The 22687-nt window shown below is 40.8% G+C and overlaps 1 protein-coding gene across 1 annotated transcript in view; it reads right to left on the bottom strand.

Moving 5' to 3' along the window:
- ttll12 (tubulin tyrosine ligase-like family, member 12) overlaps window positions 1-22687 on the bottom strand; it is a 48716-nt gene that overhangs the window by 11472 nt on the left and 14557 nt on the right. Inside the window, exons 3-10 of the mRNA XM_041215401.1 lie at window positions 22484-22682; window positions 21791-21950; window positions 18523-18656; window positions 17158-17234; window positions 15991-16107; window positions 10964-11158; window positions 9044-9155; window positions 7344-7498 (exon numbers count right to left, since the gene is read on the bottom strand). Coding sequence (XP_041071335.1) covers window positions 7344-7498; window positions 9044-9155; window positions 10964-11158; window positions 15991-16107; window positions 17158-17234; window positions 18523-18656; window positions 21791-21950; window positions 22484-22682 — 1149 coding nt within the window. The remainder of the gene's footprint in view (window positions 1-7343; window positions 7499-9043; window positions 9156-10963; window positions 11159-15990; window positions 16108-17157; window positions 17235-18522; window positions 18657-21790; window positions 21951-22483; window positions 22683-22687) is intronic.

Genomic DNA, 22687 nt, shown 5'->3' with positions numbered 1-22687 from the left:
ACATCGTAATATTAAACACGTTACAATCCCCGTAGAGACCAATAACTTTAAAAAAAGAGACATGAGTTTTCTAGCAGCCAATGGAAAGAATCACACAAGATTTCACGTTTTAAGACTTTTACTGTAACAAGCTAAAATCAACTAAAATAAACATTACTTAACAAGCAACTAATACACCAAACTAAAGAAAAAGGTACTTCCCCGTTAACTAACTAACACAACCAAAGTACTTTACAAGCCATTTGTATGTTATGCCACACTCCCAATAGATATGTAGCCTTGAAGGTTCAGTTCCAAAGTCCTTCTGGCTTGTTCAGCAGGCTCCCCTCTCCCTGCCACACCAAGGCAAGTCTTCCGGTATCCTTTGAAAGTCACTCCACTCAGTGGCAACTCCTTGCTCCACAAATTGTTGAAGGTGACAGGACAGATTGCAAAAGTGTTTAATAAGGCATACAGGGCCCTGGACTTGGTAATTAAGTTATGATGAACTTTTGCATAATACCGATTCAGCCTCAATTGGAGTATTATGTCCAATTCTGGGCACCACACATTAGGATGGATGTGAAGGCATCAGGGACATTACAGAAAAGATTTACGAGGCTGGTTCCTGGGATGAGAGATTCCAGTTACGAGGATAATTAGAGAAGTTGGGGCTATCCTCCTTGGAGAAGGGTCAGTGGAGATTTGATAGTGGTATTTAAAATCATAAAGGGTCCAGATGGCGTCGATAGGGAAAAACTGTGCCTATTGGCAGGAAGGTTGAGAGCATTGCTTTCAGGTGATTGGCAAAAGAACCAAAGATGACATGAGGACATTTTTTTTTAATGTAGCAGTTGTTAGGATCTGGAAGGCACTGCAGATTCAATCAAGGCTTTCAAAAGGGGACTGGATAAGTAACTTAGGGATAAAAATTTGCAAGGCTATGGGGAAAAGATAGGGGAGTGAGGCTAGGTGATTTGCTCTTGCAGACAGCAATCATGGATTTGACAGGCCAAACGACTGCCTTCTTTGCTGTAACCATTCTATGACTCCGGCTTTGGGATCTCTTATCTGACCTGTGCTCCATTTATGATTTGGACCTGGCTCTCCTAATCTTTGCCATGCTTACGTAACCAAAATTCTGTGTCCATTCAGGCATGCATTTTAGTGGACAGCTGCAGACCCAGCCTACGCTTGCATTTTTTTTTACCTCTTTGCCCCTCTGGCATGAATGAGGGGGGAAGGGGAGAGATGGATGAAGGAAAGGGTAGAGAGACGAGAGAATGCGAAGAGCAAAAGCAGCGATTCGATGGGAAAGGAGAGACGGAATCCATGAGAATGGGGAGAGAGAAAAAAGGAGAGAAGAACTGAGACTTGCATCTAAGTATAGTAAATCCCCATTTTATGTTGCCCCATTTTACGTTATTTCACTTTAACATTGGTCATTTCATGAGGTCTGTATTCTCGTTTAGCTTCGCGAATTTTGTTTTAAAGTCATTTCGCTCCACTCCGACGTAGGGCCATGTAACCTGATCAGCTTCATTTTGGAGCAGCCTCTGCCCACAAGCCCCCTCAACCGACCCTTTGTGACGCTGCTGACACTCTGGCTTGTGGCCTCTCCTGTCCTCTAGCCTTGCAGGATATCAAAGCTGCTTCTCCGGCCTCTCATTCTGTGCTCACAGTAAAGGTTCAGGAGAGGGAAACATGGAGCAGGAGAGTCAGAGATCAGGAGGTTTGGAGAGAGGAAGGATCGGCACAAGGGAGGGTCAAGAAGCTGCAGAGGCCCTGAGCCTGAAGGGTCAGCAGCCAGAGAGTGGATTAAGAAGTGGGGTAAGCCGTAAACCTGGAGGGGCAACAGTGAGAGTGGAAGCCAGGGAACAGGTCATGTACTGAGCGGGTGGCTCAGGAAGCAGGATCAGTAGCAGTGAGCGGAAGGTACTATAAGTAGAAAGTTACCATATTCCTTCTATATTTTTAAAGTTATTTTAAAAGATTTTTCATTTGCTAATATAGGAATTTAGGAATGTAAAGTATTTCAACTTACAGGGTATTATGTCATTCCTGATGGTAAAGGTTCTACAGAACCTAACTACAGCTTTTACTTTGGTTTTAATGGGAAAATCTGATTCGTTAAAAGTTGTTTCACTTAAAAGTTGCACTTATCAGGAACGCAACTAAACTTTTAGGTGAGGACTTACTTTAGTGCCTTTCTCTACCACACCACCTCGCAAAGTGCTTTACAACCAATGAGTACTTTTGAAGTGTTGTCATTATTGTAATGTAGGAAACACGGCTGCCAATTTGCACAAAGCAAGCTCCCAGAAATAGAAATGTGACAATTACTACATAATGTTCTGTGACGTTAATGAGGAATAAATATTGACCAGATCACAGAGGGTAAGTCCTCTGCTCTTCTTTGAAATAGTGCTATGGGATCTTTTACGTCCACCCGAGAAGGCAGATGGGGCCTTGGTTTAATATAGCATCAGCAAGACAACACCTCAGGCAATGCAGCATTCACCCAGAACCACAATGGAGTGCCAGCTTTGGTTTTTGTGCTCAAGTCCTGGAGTAGGACTTGAACCCACAAGAGGCAAGAGTGATACTAACTGAATCACAATTGACATACTGGAGGGGAGGGCGGGGGGAAGGAGGACGGTGGGGAAAAGGAAGGAGTGAGGGAGGGAGAAATGATGGGAAGAGGCGGAGTCAGCTTCCACACACATTAGCGACTAGCATTTCTATCTCCACCAACTATCTTTCCCCGTCTATTGCCTCTGGGCTTTCAGGCTGGTCGTGTACTCTGTCCATTTTCCCTCACGCCCATCCCAATTTGTCATTTTCACCTGCAATGGCACCACCTCCTAACAAGATAGCCATCACCTCCCACCCAAAAGAAAAGAGCAATGAAAAAGGACGGAGGGAAAAAGATGAGAGGAGAGAAAGAAAGAGAGAAGCAGTAACATTAAGACAGAATAGCAGCACTTGCTCAAGTTTGATGAGCAATGTCATAAGAAGCCCGTTTTTATATTAATGTGTTATATATCTTCAAACTTTGGGTTTATCGCAAACACACATCCAAATTTCTGCGCCACAATATAAAAAAGTATAAAACCATTAGAATTCTCAACCTTAATGAATACTTAGAGCTTTAACATCAGAATAATATTGTAGTTTACATATTACTGTGCTTCAAAACTAAATACTTTCTAATATCGTAAGTCAGATCTTGTTAGTTTAAAAAACATTTATGTAGGGAAAAATACCTGTCTATCACACTCAGATTTGTGTCAAACAAAAGTATAAAGGACTTTCTAGTTACACAAAATGGCAGAGCCAGGATATGGGAGGTATTTTCATTAACTTCTATAGGAACTCACCCACTGATCAAATTACAGCACCAGAATTGACCTCAGTATGAACCCGATAGTTACTGATACTCTTTCGAGTACAAACCTGTTTCCATCTGTTTCAGATGAAGTTACATGTTTCATAGTTTGCCATTGTGAGATTTGAACTCTTGATACTCTTTCGAGTACAAACCTGTTTCCATCTGTTTCAGATGTTTCACAGTTTGCCATTGTGAGATTTGAACTCTTGATCTCAGGGTTACAAACCCAGTACTATAACCACTTGGCTATTTAGGCCAAGCCCCGATAGTTACTGATAGTGGCAATGAGACTCAGTGGACTTAACAGAGCACACCTGACACATCACACAGCAAAACGATCCTAAAAGGGTAGATGGCCAAACAGAATCAAGGTGGCTAAGTGGCCATGTACAAGAGTGAATTTACAAACAACATCTTAAAAGGGAACAAATCTCAGGAGAGTAGGGATAGGTAAATGTAACACAAGCTGCAACTAGTGCAATTCCAAGATGCTTCACAGGCAGTTCAGTGTTTTATGAAGTCAGTAAATACATTACACTTGCCAATGAGTTTGGTCAGGTTAATATTAATGTACGCAGTTTTGGCAAACTGAACACATAAGGTGACTCTTTAAAGAATATTCCTGTTCCTTTTATTCATAACTTTCCATGATTTAGTGCTAGATATTTCCCTTTGTTTTCTTCATTGTTTCCTGACATTTACACTTCCTTCCTGAAAAGTGTGTGCAAGTGTGTGTGCGCGTGCGAAAGCTAATTGTAGCTGGCCTGCTGAGATCAGCTAGTGACAGCTAATTTCCCCCTTGAGCTTGTTGCTGTTAGTCTCAGTGCCCATAAAGTAGATACCAAAAGGATGCTATGATAATCATCTATAGGAGACATGGCTTCCAGGTCTCCAACCCATTATTTTGCTACATGTGAAAGGTTAAGACAGGAGAATTACTGAAAAGACATATATATTGATGTACACACATCATTATATATCCAAGTAAATACATCACTAGAATACAATTTAATTAAAATAATATTTTCCCCTTAACTTCTTCCTCATTCTGAAGGAAAGTAACTTAAGCTAAAATTAAACAAGAACTAAATTCATTTGGAAACATGTCTGATCATCACATAAATTTTCTTTTTTCAAAAGAGTAGTTGCAAAAAGAAAAATAATTTAAATAAATTAGTTTTCATGGGCTTCACTAAACCTGAATCATTTAGTACAGTGCAGTTCTCGTATAGTATAGTATACAGATATACTGGCATCTACCCGACAATGTGAAAAATCACCTAGGTATGCCATAGAGTCAGAGGTCTACAGCACAGAAAAAGGCCTTTCGGCCCATTGAGTCTGCGCCGGTCAAACAAGTACCTAACTATTCTAATCCCATTTTCTAGCACTAGGCCCATAACCTTGTATGCCATGGCATCGCAAGTGCACATCCAAATGCTTCTTAAATATTATGAGGGTTTCTACCTCTACCACCCTTTCAGGCAGTGAGTTCCAGATTCCCACCACCCTCTGGGTGAAAAAATTCTTCCTCACATCCCCTTTAAACCTCCTGCCCTTTACCTTAAATTTATGCCCCCTGGTTTTTTGATCCCTCCACCAAGGGGAGAAGTTCCTTCCTGTTTGCCCTATTTATGCCCCTCTTAATTTTATACACCTCAATCATGTCTCCCCTCAATCTCCTCTGCTCCAGGGAAAATAACCCCAGTCTATCCAATCTCTCCTCATAACTAAACTCTCCAGCCCAGGCAACATCCTGGTAAATCTCCTCTGCACTCTCTCTGGTGCAATCACATCCTTCCTATGATGCGGATTCCAGAACTGCATGCCATACTCTAGCTGTGGCCTAACCAGCATTTTATACAGTTCCAGCATAACCTCCCTGCTCTTATATTCTATTCCTCGATTAACAAAGGCAAGTATCCCATATGCCTTCTTAATCACTTTATCTAGCTGTCCCACTACCTTAAGGGTATGCACACCAAGGTCCCTCTGATCCTCGGTACTTCCCAGGGTCCTACCATTCACCGTGTATTCCTGTGCCTTGTTTGTCCTGCCCAAGTGTATCACCTCACACTTATCCGGATTTAAATTTATCCACAAAAAGCAAATTAAGTCCAGTGCAGCCAATTAGCACCCCATCAGTCTACTCTCAATCATCAGAAAAGTGATGGAAAATGCTGTCAACAGTGCTATCAAGCGGCACTTACTCAACCATGACCTGTTCACAGATGCTCAGTTTGGGTCCCATCAGGACCACTTGGCTCCAGACCTATTACTGCCTCGATCCAAACATGGCCAAAAGAACTGAATTCTAGAAGTGAGGTGAGGGGGGACTGCCTTTGACAGAACGTGGCATCAAGGAGCCCAAGTAAAATTAAATCAGGGAAGTCATACCTAGCACAAAGGAAGATGATTATGGCTGTTGGAGGCAATCATCTCAGCCCCAGGACACTGCTGCATGGGTTATTCAGGGCAGTGTCCTCAGGTACTGAAGCAGTCCTTGCCTGCAAGCAGCAAGGCCTGGACAACGTTCAAGCTTGGGCTTATAGGTGGTAATTGACATTCAAGTGACACATAAGTGCAAGGTAATGACCATCTCCATGGAGAGAATATCAAACCACCTCCACTTGACATTCAGCAGTATTACCATCACTGAAACCCCCACTACCAATATCCTGGGGATCACCATTGATCAAAAATTTAACTGGATGAGTCACATGAATATTGTGACTACAAGAGCAGGTCAAAGGCAGAGAATTCTGAGGGAGGAATTCACCTACTAACTCCCCAAAGCCTGTCCACCATCTACAAGGCATACAGTATGTCAGGAGTGTGATGCAATACTCTCCACTTGCCTGGATGAGTGCAGCTCTAACAACACCCAAGGTTTGACAACATCCAGGACAAAGTAGCCCATTTGATTGCCATCCACCATCTTCAACCTTCACTCCCTCCACCACAGCGCACAGTGACAGTAAAATGCACTGCAGCAGCTCACCATAGCTCCTTCAACAGCACCTTACAAATCTGTGACCTCTACCACCTAGAAGGACGTGGGCCAGAGTGATAGGGGGAATTAAAAATGCTAAAAGAGAAGACAGTAAGAATTTACTGAAAAACCCCTAACATCTCCAGGCAGACATGGCTGCTAAACATATTAAGAGTTGAAGATTACAGGTGAACATTGCTCAGCCTTCAGATTCAGACTAGAGACAAAAAAAGACAAATTAGATTAAGTGTACTCCACTCTCACATAGCAAAGGGGCAGATGGTTTTAGCTTAGATATGGGAAGATGAACAATGGACAAAGAGGGGGCTTTGATGAAACACAAACAGTCTTGAGTTGTAAGAACCAAGGTCTTTGTGTACATGTTTTAATTCTGATTGGATAACATAATTATGTATACATCCTTTAGAATAATTGATTAGCAAAATCACATGTTTACGTACTCAATAGTATAAAGTTGGAATGGAACTGATGTGTCGGTTACCAATTGGATGTATTCAAATGTACTCAAATGTGTTACGATAAGAAAAGGTACAAAAGTAATGAAATGTAATCAATCAGGGAGCTGGGTCTTCATTCTTAGGAATGATTGCGGTTCCCTTGCATATGCTTGAATAAAACCGGTTAAAAGGAACCCTGAGTCTCTGTGATCGTTGTGGGATCGGAGAGTGTAACCTCTCCTCTTCACAAAGCCACTTGCACCCTCTCCTCCAAGTAACATACAATCCTGTCTTGGAAACATATTGCTGATCAAAATCCTGGAATTCCTTCCTAAAAGCACTATGGGTATATCTATGCCATACAGACTGCTGAGCTTCAAGAAGGCAGCTCACCATCTTCTCAAAGGATGCACAACAAATGTTGGCTTTGCCAGCAGCACCCACATACAAAAACAAAATTTAAAAACTGCATCAAGTTTTAAAATTTCCAAACACCCAAAAGGTAATTTCATCTTTTTTGTACCTGTTGGAAAAACGGAGCCAGAAAACATTGTATGCATATAGCCGCAATGGCTGGACAGAACGAAGTAGAACAATGTATCGAATGTCAAATTTAACCAAGCCTTCTACATCTTCTCTGTCAAACAGCACTGGATTCTCAATGTACTTGCACACCACCTGCGAGCAATGAGTTTTGTGTCATTAATGTAAAACTACCAAAACAGAAACAAACATTCTCCCTCAATTTTGTTCGTTCATCTCATAATTAGAGGCAAGTTCCTTCCACGCAGAGGAACCCTTCCCCCCTGCGCCAAGGCCCCTTTCCCCCAGCGCTAAGATCCCTTCCCCCCCAGCACTGAGGCACCTTCCCACCAGCGCTGAGGCACCCTTTCCCCCAACGTGCCAAAGCACCCTTCCCCATGTCTCCAGTACCTCCCCAAATTGCCATACAGCACATGTGAACCTAGTGAATGCTGATTGGTGAACTGGATGACAACTATGGAGCACATCATAATCCATCTCCACAAACACTCCATCCAGGACAAGTCAATGGGTGGCGTTACAACAACAACTGGCTTTAACATAGCGATACATCCCAAGGTGCTTCGGGGGGAATTGTCAAACAAAGCTCAATGCTGAGCACATGAGCAGATACTGGGACTGGTGACAAGAAACTTAGTCAAGGTGTAGGTTTGAAGGAATGCCTTGAAAGAGGAGAGAAAGGCAGAGAGGCTTAGGGAGCAAATCCTAGTTCTTTGCGCCCAGGCAGCTGAATACATGGCCACCTACAGTGGATCAATTAAAATCCAAGTTGCGCAAGCAGACAGAATTGGCGGAGCAGAGGGATCCTGGATGCTTCTAAGGCTGGAGAGAGAAACAGAGATAGGGAGAGGTAAGGCCATGGTGGAATTTGAAAACTAGGATGAGATTTTTAAAAATCAAGGTGTTGCAGGACTTGGGAGCAAATGTAGGTTAGGAAGCACAGGAGTAATGGATGAAAGAGAATTGGTGCAAGTTAGGATACTGGCAACAGAGTTTTGGATGAGGTCAAGAATACATCGACCCATGCTTTCCAGCCCCGCCATGGTTTGACCTACCTCAGGGGATGCTTAAGGCTGCAGTGGCTGGAGTGAACAAAGACAGACAATGTATCGCATGTCAAATTTAACCAATCCTTCTATATCTTATCTGTCAAACATCTGGATTCTCAATATAATAGCCCATCTCCTCCTGTAGAAAATGAAAGGCTGGCAGGACAGCATTGGAATAATCCAGGCCAGAGATAACAACACCATGGACAAGGGTTTCAGCATCAGGTGAGATGAGGCAGGGGCAGAGACAAAATGCCAAACTTTGTTATGGAGCAGCTACATAATCTGGGAGAGGGACAAAGTTGGTGATTGGGAATGGAGCTTGTTACAGTGGCTCGAACAATGACTTTGGCCTTTCCTATATTTAGCTAGAGGAAAATTCAGCTCATTCATGACTGGATGACAAGAAGCAACAGGAACCATGGTGACTTTTCCCTTCCCGAGCACAGGCAATAATGAGGCCAACTAACCCATCCTTATCACTGCCACATATAAATAAGCACAAAGCACAGAAGTGGAGAACTTCTTGGCCTACATGATACAACACTATCCTATTTGAACTGTGCTCTTCTGGGGAGTTCTGTGCTTTGCAAATAATTTCATATTCCCATATTTAATATATTTGACTCACCTTTGGTGTACTCTCTCTTTGACGAATGATGTAGTTGAGGTTGTTGGTAATGTGTGTATCTAGACCTCGAGCAAGGTTCCAGGGCTTGCAGATCCAGTGATTATCCTCTCCCCTGAGAAACAGGATGAAGTAAATGGTATAAATGAAGCTATACATTTGTATAGTAAAGTGGCTAGTTTTATGTGCAAATGTAGCAGCTACTTCAGGTACAAGATCCGACAAACTGCAACAAGATGAATAACCAGAATTTGGCAGTGTTGGTTAAGGTTCGAATGTTGTTCCTTTTGTTCATTAATGGGATATTGGCGTCGCTGAATAGGCCAGTGTTTATTGCCCATCCCTAATTGCCCTGAGTGGCTTGGAGGGGAACTTCCAGGTGGTAGTGTTCCCCATGTATCAGCTATCCTTCTAGATAGTAGTGGTCCTGGGGTTGGAAGGTGAGTTTCTGCAGTGTAACTTATAGATGGTACAAATTGCTGCCATTGTTCAGTGGTAGAGGGAGTGAATGTTTGTGGATGGGGTTCACAACAGTGTGAATGAGTTAACGCAGTCTGAGCTTAACAGTTAAGATATTATTTGCCTTTCATCTAGTGAATCAACAAGAATGCAACCTTCCATTTTGATCCTAGAATAAAACACAATATTGAAACGTTCTTGCTTGTCTCACACACTAATACGTGACTATACTGTGCACTACAGTTTAGCGTCGAAGTTATAGCCTTCTTTTTCTTCTGTTTCAGTTTCAAATTTGAAGTCCAGTGCAAATTAGTCCCTTTTGTCTAGTGGAAGGATTTATTCCAATAAAACCTTGGTGTTCAGCTGCAGAAAGTCCCACTAGAAGTCAAACATGGCAACCTGCTCTCATAAACAGTATCACAATCAATAATAATAACTTTTATTTAGACAATTATTTCTCCAATTGCTTCCTCTGCTCTCCAAAAAACAAGACATTTCTACAGACATCCTTGTAGTACCTTGTTCAAGTGATCATGTCATCTTAGAACAGTGGGTTTCAGCAATCTATTAGATCACTGCTGGCTAGGAGGTGGAGGTGGGGGTGAAAATCACAACTGACCTTGATCTTGTTCTGACCAGCTGACCACACATGCACACTTTTCAGCACAAATCATATTCTGGTGAACAGGAGCAGGTACCCTCGTTATTTTTTCCTCTTCTCCAGCCCAGGGCACTGAGACCAACTCTCATTCAAATATTCCAGCATGGATCAGTGTTATAACTGTGTGTGTTTGTGTCTATTCCACACTGCACATTACAACTCTCAGTGGGCTGCCAGGCAAAAGGTTATTTATAGGACGTATAAAGATTCGTACCAACTCTTCCAACAACATAATTAACAAATATACACTGATGCATTTGGTTGTTCACAAAAGGTAGTCCTAGATTCAATTTGAAGCTTGTGTTGAGTTCACTGATCTCAATTTAACTAGCAGTAGGACTTGCAACAATTGAGAGCAATGATCCTGGGTTAGACAGGGGAAAAATGTGTATCCCCTCGGACTAGTGTACATGCCACTGTGTGAGACAAAGATGAAAACTTCAGCATTCTGCCCGTTCTTAAATATTACATAAAGGGTAAATGTGGAAGACGCCCACATTCACAAAGTCACAAAATAAATGGCAGTCAAATATCAGCCTGACAACAGGATTATATTTGGCTGTGATGACTCATCATCTCTAGGATTTAACAGAGGCTGCGGAGTGAACTAAATTAGAAGACTCCTGAAACATTATAAAATGTTTTAAGATTAACATTAAGTTTTTTTCTATAAATTAAATTTGACTGTGAATTCAAGAAGGAATCTAATTTAAGGCTCAGATAACAGTTATAAATGGTGAATCACCCACATCCTTGCCATCACTGAAAAAATTCAATAAGACCAAGTCTTGTGCATTGCCTACCTGTCTTCCCGTTGTTGATAACAGCTAATAAATTGTGGTAGCTCTGTGCTAAGATTATAGGTAAGGGGCAACCACCTTGGACCATTCACTCCTCCAGCTCGCCTCGCCACAGCAGCCAAGCAATCCTTCACCGTCAGCAAATTTTCACAAGGAAACTGATTCACCATGACGTGGGGCCTTTGCTCACTCATAGTCCTACAGATATTTAATAAAAGTGTACAGAAAAGGTAAAAGATGAGTTCTCCAACAAGCAGCAAGTCATCTACTGCATACAGAAGAAGCTCCACTTCTAAGGTTGATGTCAGAGCATGGACAACCTCCCCGTTATGTGATGGAAGGTGTCATCAACAATGCTATCAAGGAGCGCTTACTCACCAATAACCTGCTCAATGATGCGTAATTTAGGTTCTGCTCCAGATTTCATTAGAGTGTTTATCCAAACATGGACAAAAGATTTAAGTTGCAAAAGTAAGATGAGTGACTGTATCTGACATCAAGGCAGCATTTGGTCGAGTGTGGAATCAAGGAGCTCTAGTAAGATTTACATCAATGAGAATCAGGGGGGAAAGCTCACCACTGGTTGGAGTCAAACCTAGCGCAAAAGAAGATAGTTGTGGTTGTTGGATGTCAGTCATCTCCAAGACATTGCTGCAGGAGTTCCTCAGGGTAGTGTCCTGGCCCAACCATTTTCAACTGCTTCATCAATGACCTTCCCTCCATCACAAGGTCAGATATCAGATGCTTGTTGTTGATTACAGAGTGCTCAGTACCATTCATAACTTGTCAAATGCTGAAACAGTCCATGCCTGCTTGCAATAAGAACTGAACAACATTCAGGCTTGGGCTAAGTGGCAAGCAACATTCATGTCACACAAGTGCCAGGCAATGACCATCTCCAACAATAGAGAATCTAATATTCTCCCACTGACCAAAAACTGAACTGGACCAGCCATATAAATATTGTAGCTACAAGAGCAGGTCAAAGACTGGGAATTCTGTGGCATCTAACTCACCTCCTGACTTCCCAAAGCCTGTCCACCAACCACATGACACAAATCAGGAGTATTGTTACCACTGGAATGAGAGGAGTGCGCGGTTGATCTGACCCCACTACTTTCAAGTGTCGCACCATTAGTTTCAAAGTTTAATTTAATCACCAATGTGGCCAATTGTTTACCTTCACTACTGATACCCAGATAAAGACTTTAGCTAGGCTTCTTTCAATAAACAACAAACTTATTAGTTTATTATAAAACCAGGCTTGTCAAATAGAAAGGCAAAGTTTCTTAACATCCGGCATGGATATAAAATTATGTGAATTATTCTTTCAAGATACCCTAAGTGTCTCTCACATACACACATAAAGACAAACAGTGGAGTTCTTGAAATGGTGTCCAGGTTATATGGTTGGTCACTCAGCATTGATCCATGAAACAATCACTAACTCTAGCACTGCTTTTCAGGCAGACTCATGGAATACTCGAGGGGACTCTAGTCCAGTGTGTAGAGCATCTCAGGAGCAGTTTATATTCACTTTCGGCTCTGGACTGCAAAAGGCTGCTGTATTCCTTCTCAAGCAGTTGGTCCTTCTCTTCTCAAAGCAAAACCAAAATCCAATCTTAAAACACAGTCTTCCAGGCATGGTATTTTTCAGAGTCAAAAAACCCCCCTTTGTACACAGTTCATCTGGGTCAAGAGGTTGACAGTTTTTTTTTTAACTGCTTAATTACTATTTCTTATAAAATGATGTTTTTTCCAGGAATAGCAATCAGAGTCCTACATTAACCCTTTAAGAAACATTGTCTTTGAAAACACATCCTTCCAGAACGTCCTAAGTTTTTAAAGATGAACCATTTTCTGTGATTAATGCATTCATGACAGTATGATGGAACACTCTCCACTTGCCTGGATGAGCGCAGCTCTAATAACGTTCAAGAAACTTGACACTATCCAGAAAAAAAAAACAGCCTACTCAATTGGATCTTATTAGCCCAGGAAATTGGGTAAATCAGTGGCCAGATTGCCCCAGTCTGCAGTTGGTCAGATGTTATCATTTATTTTACCTCTTTAAAGGAAAAAATTGACTTGGATAGTATCTTGGGCTTCACCCAAGCATGTGCACATTAATAGCTGTTGTCATATGGGGACTTAGACCAAGTTGCTTAACTTTATCAAATACTATGACTTACAGCCTGCCACGGTTGCTAGTAATCAATGTGAATTGTTTTCCATCTGCAAGAGCCTCTCTCTTCCTAGTTCACACTACTTTGACAATCTTCAGCTTCCAGTACGATCTCATTTTTCTTCTCAGGAGCTTACTCCACACCACAGTCCTTCCCACTCTTTCCCTCCTTGGACTGACTTCTACGTTTCTTATTTGTCAAATAAACTGAAGCCATGGGGTACAGATTACAACTTACAGATGAGAAAGCAAGAAGTATCCTGGTGCTCTTCTGATGTCACAATGCCCTGACATCTCAAAACCTCTTAAAGGCGGTGGCTTTTAATTCTCTCTCCCCACCCTCGCGCAAACCCAGCCCCTCAGGAACATTATAGGTAAAAAGGGTGTTTGAAATTATTGTAAGAAATAAATCAAAAGGAAGCTCTGGGTCCAGATGAAATACCTCCCTGGATTTTAAAGTTAGCAGCTGATGAATTGCTTCCAGGTATTAAAAGAGTTGCCAACTGTGATTAAATACATTCCTGGAGGTTTCATCACATGACCTGCCCTCTCAACACTTGCCATTAGTTGGCCAACACATCCATCCTTGTAACGCACTGCCTTCCTACACCAATTGGAAAGCAAAAACCTTCATTACCCGGTTGGTAATGCTTGACTGTCAGCCAAACTGTCATTTATTTTCCCCATTTTCAACATTTTTATATTTGATAAAGAGAAATGTTCAAAGAAAATGACAAAAAAAAATCTTCAGTGTCCCTATGATTTTTCCCCAGGGTTGCACAGAGCTGTGTCCTGGAGGTTGATCTTTAATTCCTGGAGACTCCAGGCCAATCCTGGAGGGTTGGTAACTCGAAATATTGATCAATTTCTTTCAAGAGTCAATTAACACTTACCAAACCAATGGAGTCAAGCTAACATCAGTGGATAAAAGTAACCAGAAAGATTGATGTCTCTCACCAGCGTCATTTGCAGACTGCTTGAACATATTCTTCATTCTCATGTCATGAAGCATTTTGAAGCTCAAAAATCCTGACAGATGGTCAGCATGGTTTTCGATTGAAAAAGATCTATGAAACACAGCTTTTACAGACCATCGATAACCAAACACCAAGTTCCGAAAGAGTTGAAACTACTCACATCGCAATACTGGATTTCTCAAAACCCTTTGACAAAGTTCCTCATTAAAAGCTCCTGTTCAAACTTCACTACTCTGGAACATCCTCACCAACAGATGTCAGAGTGGTCTGTGATGGGGAATCATCCTCTACAGAGGGGCCCAGGGAACTGTGCTGGGACCTTTACTTTTCTTGACACAGATAAACAACCTTCCCAACAAGTTAAAAAACAGGGCACAACTATTTGCAGATGACTGCTTGGTTTACCCATCAGGGAAAACTCAAGATCTTATCAATTCTGCAAGATGATCTTCTGGAATTGCAAAAATGGCAGGACCAATGGGAGATGGCATTCAATGCCAAAAGATGCTGCGTCACGTGCATCACCATCAAAATGGATCCAAATGGATCAAAACAGATCAACATTCAATGGGGATTCCACATTCAGCAGATAACATGCAAAGAAAACAGGGTTCTTAAATTTCTGAGGAGGAATCCTTGGTATTGCAACAAAAATATCAGAGTTCTTGCTTAGCAAACATTTGTTCGTCCAATCCTGGAGTATGCAAGTTGTGCGTGGGGTGCTTATATGTTGAAAGATATAAATAAGATTGAAGCAATCCAAAGATTCTGCATGAATCAGTGTGGGAAATAGACTAGTGTCACATCCTCGATCAAAGATTTGGAACAGGCATCACTACAGCAAAGGAGGGAGAAAAATAGACTGACCATGTTCTATAAGAAATGGAATGGACTAGTGGGAATTGACAGAAACAAGTGTTAATTCTAATTATTGTATGTTGAGAAAGAATGTCTGAAGCTATCCTGTACCTTAAAACAGGTTTATTTACAAGGCAGCAAAGCAAAGTCACAGAATCTCCCAATTCCTCCTCCCCTCAGTATTCCATCTATCTCTTTTGCCAATACCCATCACATATTTAACAATGCAATTGCCTTAACAATGTAACTGCCATTAAGCCTTTACAATGTAATTGCTATTTAACAAAGGGATTGCCACTGGACCTTAATAATGTAGTTCATAAGATAGTGACAACAAGTACCTGGTGACTTCTGCAAGAACAAAATACCAAGCAGCCAACCACACAAATTACTAAGCCAATTTGTTCTAAGACAGTCTTTGTTCCCAAAGACAATCCCACAATGGAATAATTTGCCAAAGGAAACAGTCACAGCCCCATCATTCGAAATCTTCAAGACCCATCTTTAGATTATTTCCATTTATAAGTTTTCATTATCAGGCACACATTTGCAGCAGATCATGCCTGGTTTAACTAGCCCTAGCGCGACGCATAAAAATGTTAGAAAAATACAGATATTTGTCTGTGATGCCGACAACTAGAGCAGAAGCATACAATTTGAGGTTACTCCAGTATTTTGAAGAGGAATTTCCACCTTCCAAGGATGAAAATGCTTAGCAGAGGTGGGTAACTTCTTTTCCCTCTGTCTTTCTGTGGAAGCTCATGAAAGAATAGATGGTGTGACTGGAGCCTTGCACTCCAGCAAATCAAGTCAGATTCAAACTTTGAGCCAAGGATAGGTATGACAGATATGAAACAATCCTATGCACCCACATTCTTTATCAGTCCATTCTGCAGACAGCTGAATGAGTTACAGCATGGATTTTTACACAATGAGTGCCCAACTGTTATTGCATTAATTTCCCTGGAGAATGACTTGAAAATTCTCCTCCCCGTGAATGAGACACTGACCTGTAGTCTTTGAAATGGTGGTACAAGTAAAGAATATCTGCCTCCTTTTCATTTTCTGTAAACACAAAGTGCGGGGAATTCAGGTTCTCCAGAACTTGTTTAAATTCTGTATACACCCTGAACAAAAAAAGGAGGAAGGGAGATTAGAAATATGAGAGTCAAATGGGTCAGAGCCACTGAATTAGAACTATTTTTAACTGAAACAATATGATAATCTAATTGCCTTCCATACATATGTTTGACAGGGCTACTGAATTTGAAATTAAGGTATATGGGACTATGCATCTTCCGAAACCCAAATACACCTGATCTATATCAGGCCTGGTTTGTTTTCTGTAAACCATCAATCCCAAAACCCTATCCTTAAGAATACAGGAATAGCAGTAAGACATTCAACTCTTCCAGCCCTTTTCACCATTTAATTAGATCAGGTTGATCTGTATAATAGCTCCATCTAAGCTCGTAGGTTCCATAACCTTCAATACCATATCCTTGATATATTTTTGCTAGGCAAAAGCTAGAAAACAACTTTAGGGTGTCATTACAACCATCGGGACACATTTTTGATATACGTATATTTATTTTAAAAAGTAATTGTCGCTAAGCCATGCAGGTAACTTTAACATTACAGATTTTTGTGCAGTGAATACTAATGATGGGCTTTCTGTGAAGGAGACTCCTTGCAAATATTAGCAGTTTTGCAGGGGCACGCTGTCCTAACTTCTGAAAGACAGCGTTAATTGTCCAAAGGGGAACAAAGGGTGCTTTCAAGAAAACTGACTATAAAGTGGCCTTTTAAGTAGCCTAAAAAGTGGCTTCTCAAACTGGAGTTCTGGGAAAACCAAATGGTTGTTACAATTATGGGAAAGCTCAGACAAGAGATAAACAAAAAAGGGTCTTCGAACTAGCAGCTGTTTCCAATTAAGGGCTAAAGCTAAGTGAACAGAAGACTGTCAAGGACGTTGACTGAATGGGCCACATTATCTGGAGAGATAAACACATGGGAGTTTTCCAAGTCTGCCAGGAGTTGTTCTGGTTAGGTAGCACTACTGTTATTGATACAAGCCTATCACAGTCAGTTCTTAAAAATCTGCTGGTCCCTTTACAGCTGCATCACTATTATCACCTTGTAGGGCAAAATAGAATTACAAAAACGTTTATACATACTTGAAAATTTTATCTTTCTGATAAACTGGTGTTTCTATTGGAAGTGGTAAAACTTCTTTATTGTCAGCTAAAATAGCCTGAAATTCAGAAAATGCATCATGTTAAGATTTTGAAATGATAAACGACGACAAATGCTACTGACAGGTGTTATGACTGATGCAGTTGGTAAGGTGGAGTTATTTTAAAAATCCCAGAGGGAAATTTTAAACAACTGTCATAACCTATAATTTAAAGTGTTATGTTTGAGATGCAACTCTAAACTCAGGAATCAGACCACTAGTTCTCGAGGTTTTACATTAAATTAAATGAAACATTTTATTAATTTACATAGGTTAAAATATATGTAAACATGGCTACGATTTACAACTCATAACTTTTAACAAATTCCCAAACTAATCTGCATTAAGGCAACAGCAACATAGACTTAACCAAACACCAGGCAAAGCACTTTCACCTTATGAATTCAAAATGAGGTTCCTTTCACTGTGGAGACAGTTGGAAGCTTGCAGCTGCCTTTTGATCTTACATTGCCTCTACTCTGCACACCCGAAAACTACTGAAGTTACCTACCACCACTGATTGAATTCAAATTCTCATTGTCTCACCAGTCTCTTTGAGCTTTACCTTTTAACAATGAAACCCCATTCATTGTACCAATTTTATTAGTAATATAAACATATTGCTTGGTAGCTGTTAGAAAGGCGCAAATTTTCACCCCACTTCTTGAAAGTTCTATTGAAAAAATGCAAATATATTCTACCTCTCTGTTTACATCTCAAACGAACACATATCAAAGCATCTAGACTAGCTGGCTTTAATCCATTTAAGACATACCCAAAGACAAATCTCTATTTTAAAAAGAAAAATATTTTCCAAAATATTATATACATTAATAGCTTCATGACGCTGGATATTTAAAGTATATAACTGACTTCTACACTTCAGATTGCACTTTAGCAGAAAAATGGCTAAGTTTCCAGTAATTGGGATTGTTAGAATTTGCAGGCCAGGATTGGGCTTGACTGATTAAATTGCCTTCACTATTGGAAGTTCACACGTTGGCCAGCTAGACAAGGTACAAGTGAATTGAGCACCTAGTCAAACATACCCAGCAAGGAACCAACACACTCAGGAGAGATGGGAGGAAAACTGACAGAGGAAATATTAAACAAAGATTTCCATGACATTTAATAATCTGTTTACTAAAAGCTAAATGATGCAGTAAACTGGAGAACTCAATGTGTAAAAGATCAAACGTAGTGCCACAATTATGCTGCATTCAGTTTGACAAAACACAAAATACCAATCGGAATATTTTCTCTATTTACTAATTGACCAAACAATTAGATCAAACTAAGTCCTTACCTTGTAATAGTCATCTGGAGGTTCACTGATATTTGTATTAACCTCCCTCAAATCAGCTGGTTCCCAAGGCAATAGCCTGCATTTCCTAATGAGTTGATTTAGTTCACCATATGCATGATCCCATGTTACCTCTTCTGCAAGAAAGGTTCAAAGGTTTCAAAAGTGGGATAACCTGACACACATAAACACAGCACAACTACAACTTACTTTTCAAGTCGTTTTTAAAGAAACACCTTTTGTATTCTAACTGCTCATGTAGCTAGAAAGAAAAATGTCTACAAACTTTGTTCTGTATTTTAACACAGGATGATAAATAAAACAACATTAACATAATCCAATACACCCCAAAGGACAACCAACAAAAAGCAACAGGCCAGAACATGGCAGGAGGCAGTCAACCAGAGTCTTGTATATGCCAAGTGGATAATATGACAGTCTTGACCTCTCTTCTGATTATGTCCTGTACCACATTTTGCCTTTAAATGCTTAACCTTCTTCTGAAGACGTTTTCTCATTCTGAAGTGCGATTACTTGTTGGCCAATCACCTTCATTTGGGCTTTGACAGCAAGTGTGAACAAGCTGCTTGACAACTTGAGGACATGACAGCCAATCTTGATCCTGAGTTGTCTGCGATCCACATGTCCACTTTGCAACAAAAGTTAAAGATCGCAAGATGATAATAGATTAGGAAGACCATTCAGCTCATTCACCCATCCTGAAAGATCCTCAAGTTGTCCTCCCACCTGCCATAGCATTAAATTGTTTCTTAAATAGTTCCAGCGTTTCCGCTTCAGCTAGTTTTTCTGGAAGTCCAATATACATGATTATGTTCTGAAGCAAGATCAGTCCTAAATTTGCTTATTACTAGTTTGAATCTGTGAACCCTTAATTTAATCACAGTTTAATTTAAAGTTACATTGCAGGTTTATTATCCCAATTGCTTAATCCTATACAGCTTGAGATCACCTCTCAAAACTCCTCTTTAAAGGTTGCAAAGTCTAACTTTTCCCCCATATTTCCTCTTAACTCAACCCTGAGAATGGGGGCTAGCCTTATGACTCTTCTCTACCCTATGCTTAGTATTTGAATTTCTCAGATATTTCATGGCAAGTAAAACTGGATGCAGTATTCCAGGGTGGTCTGTCTGAGCATTAATTTGACCCGGGATACATTAGTATGGGAGTGGTATGGGGCTGTTCATCTTCTTTTGTGAATATTTGAAGGAAACAAACATTCGGAATATTTATAATTTTGTGATCATCTTAATTCTGAAACCATTGGCAACATATATCATTATCACTTTTCTCTTACTGTTGTGGTACTGAAGTATCTTTTTGAAATTTATGTTTAGCTCCAACTACTATGCTTTGTTAGAGGTCTCTTTTTGCCTCTGATCAACCTTTAACATGTTTCTGCATTTTCTTGTATTCATCCCAATGAACCACTTCCTTTTCTTCCTACAAGATCAGTAGAGGGCATTTTTCTCCATTTAATTTATTTGTTAATTCATTTAGATTTATATTTCGTTAGTTTGAGCATGTCAGCGATTATGTCAATTTAATAGAATTCCCATGTGCTACCACTGTAGTCACCAGTGAACTGATAAGCTGTATTTCTTCATGTATAAATTAATGGCAATTCTTTTGAAAAAGTTACTCATTGTGCATCGTTACCTGGTGGCCTCAGCAAGTCTTATGGGGTACTTAACAGTCACCAGAAGTAACCTCTCTCTCCTGGACCAGTATTTCTTTTAATCTGGAAGGATTCCCAGTCATTTATGAAGATCACATCGTACTTATATCATGCTGCCAGCCACTTCTTTACAGCCTTAGACCTTTTTTTTTGGTGAACTACCCTTCCTTCCTGAATACCAAAATCATTTTGCTTCCCATATCTTTCATTTTTGAGTTAATCACCATTTATGTGGCTTTCAAGACTTTTATATTATAATTCCCTGTATTATTTATTCCTGTGCGGACAACTACCGCTGTGTCTCCAACCGTCCCCTTTTAATCTTTTCAGTGTGCGCTGCTCTAGCTCCAGATAAACAGCTTAACTTCCTGCAGTTATTCTCCTTACAATACAATTTTTTATTCTTTCATGGGATGTGGGCAATTTATTGCCCATCCCTAATCGTCCTTGAAATGATGGCAGTGAGCCGTTTCCTCGAATGGCTACATGTCCATCTGGTGCAGTACACAAAACTGTTAGGAAGGGAATTCCATGATTTTGACCCAGCAACACTGAAGGAACAGCAATATAGTTCCAAGTCAGGACAATGTGCAGCTTGGAGGGGCACTTGCAGATAGTAATATGCCCTTGACCTTCTAGGTGGTAGAGGTCATGGATTTGGAAGGTGCTGTCGAAGGAGCCTTGATGAGTTGCTGCAGTGCATCTTGTAGATGGTACAAGCTGCTGCCACGGTACGTCGGTGTTGGAGGAAGTGAAGGTTTAAGATGGTAGATGGGGTGTCAGTCAAGCAGGCTGCTTTTGTCCTGGATGGTGTCAAGCTTCTTGAGTGTTGTTGGAGCAGCACTCATCCAGGCAAGTTCCATTATAGTCTTGTGCCTTGTAGATGATGGCTAAGCTTTGGAAAGCCAAGAGGTTGAGTTACTTTCTAGCCTCTAATCCATTTTCCTGAGCAAATGACTAGTCTCTTGGTAACATACAAACTGTGGCTTTGTTCAGCGCACACATACAAGAAATAGATATAATGACAATGTAATCCAACCGGACAGTAAGCCAATCTAGAAATCAGGCTATATTTGGTGCAAATAATTAGAGAAAAATGTAAATGTGGAGAGAGGAAATGAAAGTCACTGTAGTCCCAGAGGACCATAGGCTACTCTCTCATCAGAGAGACAGACGACTGGTGGAGAGTTTAACCTGAGGGTCACCACACCTCAGGTGAGGGATGAAGTTGAGAAGGCAGGGTCTTCATGGATGACCTCAGCCGGTACAGGAATTGAACCAGCGCTGTTGGCGTCACTCTACATCACAAACCAGCTGTCCAGCCAACTGAGAACAGAATACCAGCAAACTCACTGAGACCATGAGACCACTAAACAATGATGCACAGTGAGTATTTTTTTCAAAAGAACTGACATCAATTTATACATATGAAGAACTTGTTCCCTGGTGACTACATAGTGAGGAGTTCTATTCAATTAAAATAAAATGATCAGCAACCGAATACCTAACTTCACCATGATGGGCAGTTAGGTGTTTTAAAATAATGTCCAGGAACATGTCAGCTGAGTCACTTACCACCATGATCAAGATCTCTCAGTGGCCACAACAAACTGAAGGCAGTCTGTCCTGGCCCATAAAAGAATGGGACAGTTCGAAAAGTTGGTTCATCCGAATGCTGGATTTGCGATCCAAACTCATCCATAACATACCAAATTGGCACTTGTTCTTCAGCTGACTGTAGACAAAAGTACAGAAACAAGAACAACAACGAGTTTGTATGTAAGCACTTCTTTTTGTCCACAAACGTGACTAACACTGATTCCCTACTTTCTCTGCTCTGAAGCTGGTAAATCAATCTATTGCATCTTTAAGATTTTAAAAGTCTTATTCCTGGATCATCAGTGTGATGAAGTGATGTATGACAATTCTCCCTTCACAAAGCAGCAGCCTTTTTAAGCTAACAGCAAAAAACTGCTCTTTTAGGGTCAAAAGTTTCAAAGGGGACAACCGGTTTTACCTTTACACCAAAATAGATTTTTGATGTCACCAGTTAGATGTGGGGTCAAATATAATTCTGCTCTATTAGCTTCCAGCATCAACATAATTCACCAGAAGGGCAATACAAAGACAAAGTTCGCGCTGTTGTTAAAAAATGCATTTGACAGAAATTCAATTAATTACACAGCTTCTAAAGCAGACTTGTCTTATATTAATAAAATGGTTTGCCCTCTCTCTGCACCCCCATTGTGCCTCGTGAATCTTGCTTACCCCCTGGGTCAGCTGGTACGTGTGGCTGAACCTCCACATCTCTGCCATCACATCATCAATAACATCATCATCAGGAACCTCACCATGGAATTCCACCCCAGCAAGATTGGCCATTCGGTGGAGTAAGCCAGGGACCTCCCATAGCTGCTGACGAGCTTGGTCCACTCGGTATGTCCAGGCGTGATCAACTAAGAAAATGCTGAG

The sequence above is a fragment of the Carcharodon carcharias genome, chromosome 21 (genome assembly GCF_017639515.1).
Source record: "Carcharodon carcharias isolate sCarCar2 chromosome 21, sCarCar2.pri, whole genome shotgun sequence".
In the NCBI taxonomy this organism is placed as follows: Eukaryota; Metazoa; Chordata; class Chondrichthyes; order Lamniformes; family Lamnidae; genus Carcharodon; species Carcharodon carcharias.
The sequence above is the reverse complement of the archived record's forward strand: the minus strand, read 5'-3'. Positions and strand labels throughout refer to the sequence as shown.